General features: G+C 44.8%; 1 protein-coding gene across 1 annotated transcript; it reads left to right on the top strand.

The window, feature by feature from the left end:
- The first annotated feature begins 21 nt into the window (after window positions 1-21).
- On the top strand, window positions 22-534 carry LOC111657632 (ureidoglycolate lyase-like). The gene is made up of 2 exons (XM_023409900.2): window positions 22-147; window positions 223-534. The coding sequence occupies exons 1-2, from the start codon at window positions 31-33 to the stop codon at window positions 487-489; spliced, it is 384 nt and encodes a 127-aa protein (XP_023265668.2). The 5' UTR covers window positions 22-30; the 3' UTR covers window positions 490-534.
- The last annotated feature ends 515 nt before the right edge of the window (window positions 535-1049 follow it).

The raw sequence follows: 1049 nt of genomic DNA, 5'->3' as shown, positions 1-1049 counted from the left end.
TAAACCTTTTGTCCACAGGGCATAGTCAGCATGGAGGTGTCCCCTCCCCCCTCAGGCCTGGAAGCAGAGTATGAGACACTTTTCACTGCTGACTCCCTCCTCTTCCTCTATGAGCTGATCTCTACATTTGATGAGGAGGTGGATAAGGTAAGACAGTGGTGAGAGCTCTTTTCCTGAATGGAGGACTGTTGAGCTCAGGATGATGCTCTTTTCTCTCTTCAGGTCTTGTGGTTGCGAGTGTCCAGAAAGTCCCACCTGGACCTGTCAGGTGACCTGCCAGGCTTCCAGGGGCACACCACTCACATCAGGAGAGATCCAGCCTGGAGGGTGCTCCCTGTACCCCCAAGGCTCCAGAGGAGACATGTGGATATTGGGGATTTGGCCCCCTGCAATACCCAGCGCTTCATCAAAGCTCTCCAGTCACCAGCACAAGGCATACAGGTGAAACCAGAGCTATTTACCTGTGACCATACCAGACCAGTCCACTAACTGTATGTGCTGTTCTGCTTGGTCATTAAATACTTTAACTGCTAATGTAGAAATCATTTACATAATGGTTAGGGCTCATACCACATGGGCTCAGCGAGTCCCAGGTTTGACTCCCGGCTGGCCCGACTCTTTGCTACGTCATTCCCCTGCTCTCTTACTACATTTCCTGTCTGTCTCCACTACGCTATCCAAAAAACCTAAAAAACTAAAAGAAAAAGAAATCATTTACATGTAGACCTGAACACACTTCAGCTGAGGTCATATTAAAGTTAACTATAATATCCCTTGATTCGTGTGAAGTATTAATGAAGAACCAGAATCTGAACTTATAATGTTAACACAATAATTAATTGAATTAATAATACACTAAAGAGCACAATAACAACAATATAATAATAACATTGAGTCCCACAGACACTGTCCTGCAGTCAGTAACACACACTAATGCACCAGATATATGTTTATCCACAGCTGATGAGTGTGTGTGAGCAGCCTGAAATACAACAGCCTTATCCTTTGAATATCAAATCAACTAGTTAACTCACAGGAGAACGCTGTGT

Source organism: Seriola lalandi, unplaced genomic scaffold, assembly GCF_002814215.2.
Source record: "Seriola lalandi dorsalis isolate HSWRI2012SDOR001 ecotype SW California unplaced genomic scaffold, Sedor1 jcf7180001977917, whole genome shotgun sequence".
Classification (NCBI taxonomy): domain Eukaryota; kingdom Metazoa; phylum Chordata; class Actinopteri; order Carangiformes; family Carangidae; genus Seriola; species Seriola lalandi.
Note: the sequence above shows the minus strand (reverse complement) of the source record. Positions and strands in the feature narration are given on the sequence as shown.

Coding starts and splice junctions, on each gene's coding strand:
- LOC111657632 (XM_023409900.2), top strand. CDS start 31: ATGGAGGTGTCCCCTCCCCCCTCAGGCCTGGAAGCAGAGTATGAGACA. Junction 148..222: donor TTGATGAGGAGGTGGATAAG/GTAAGACAGTGG, acceptor TTCTCTCTTCAG/GTCTTGTGGTTGCGAGTGTC.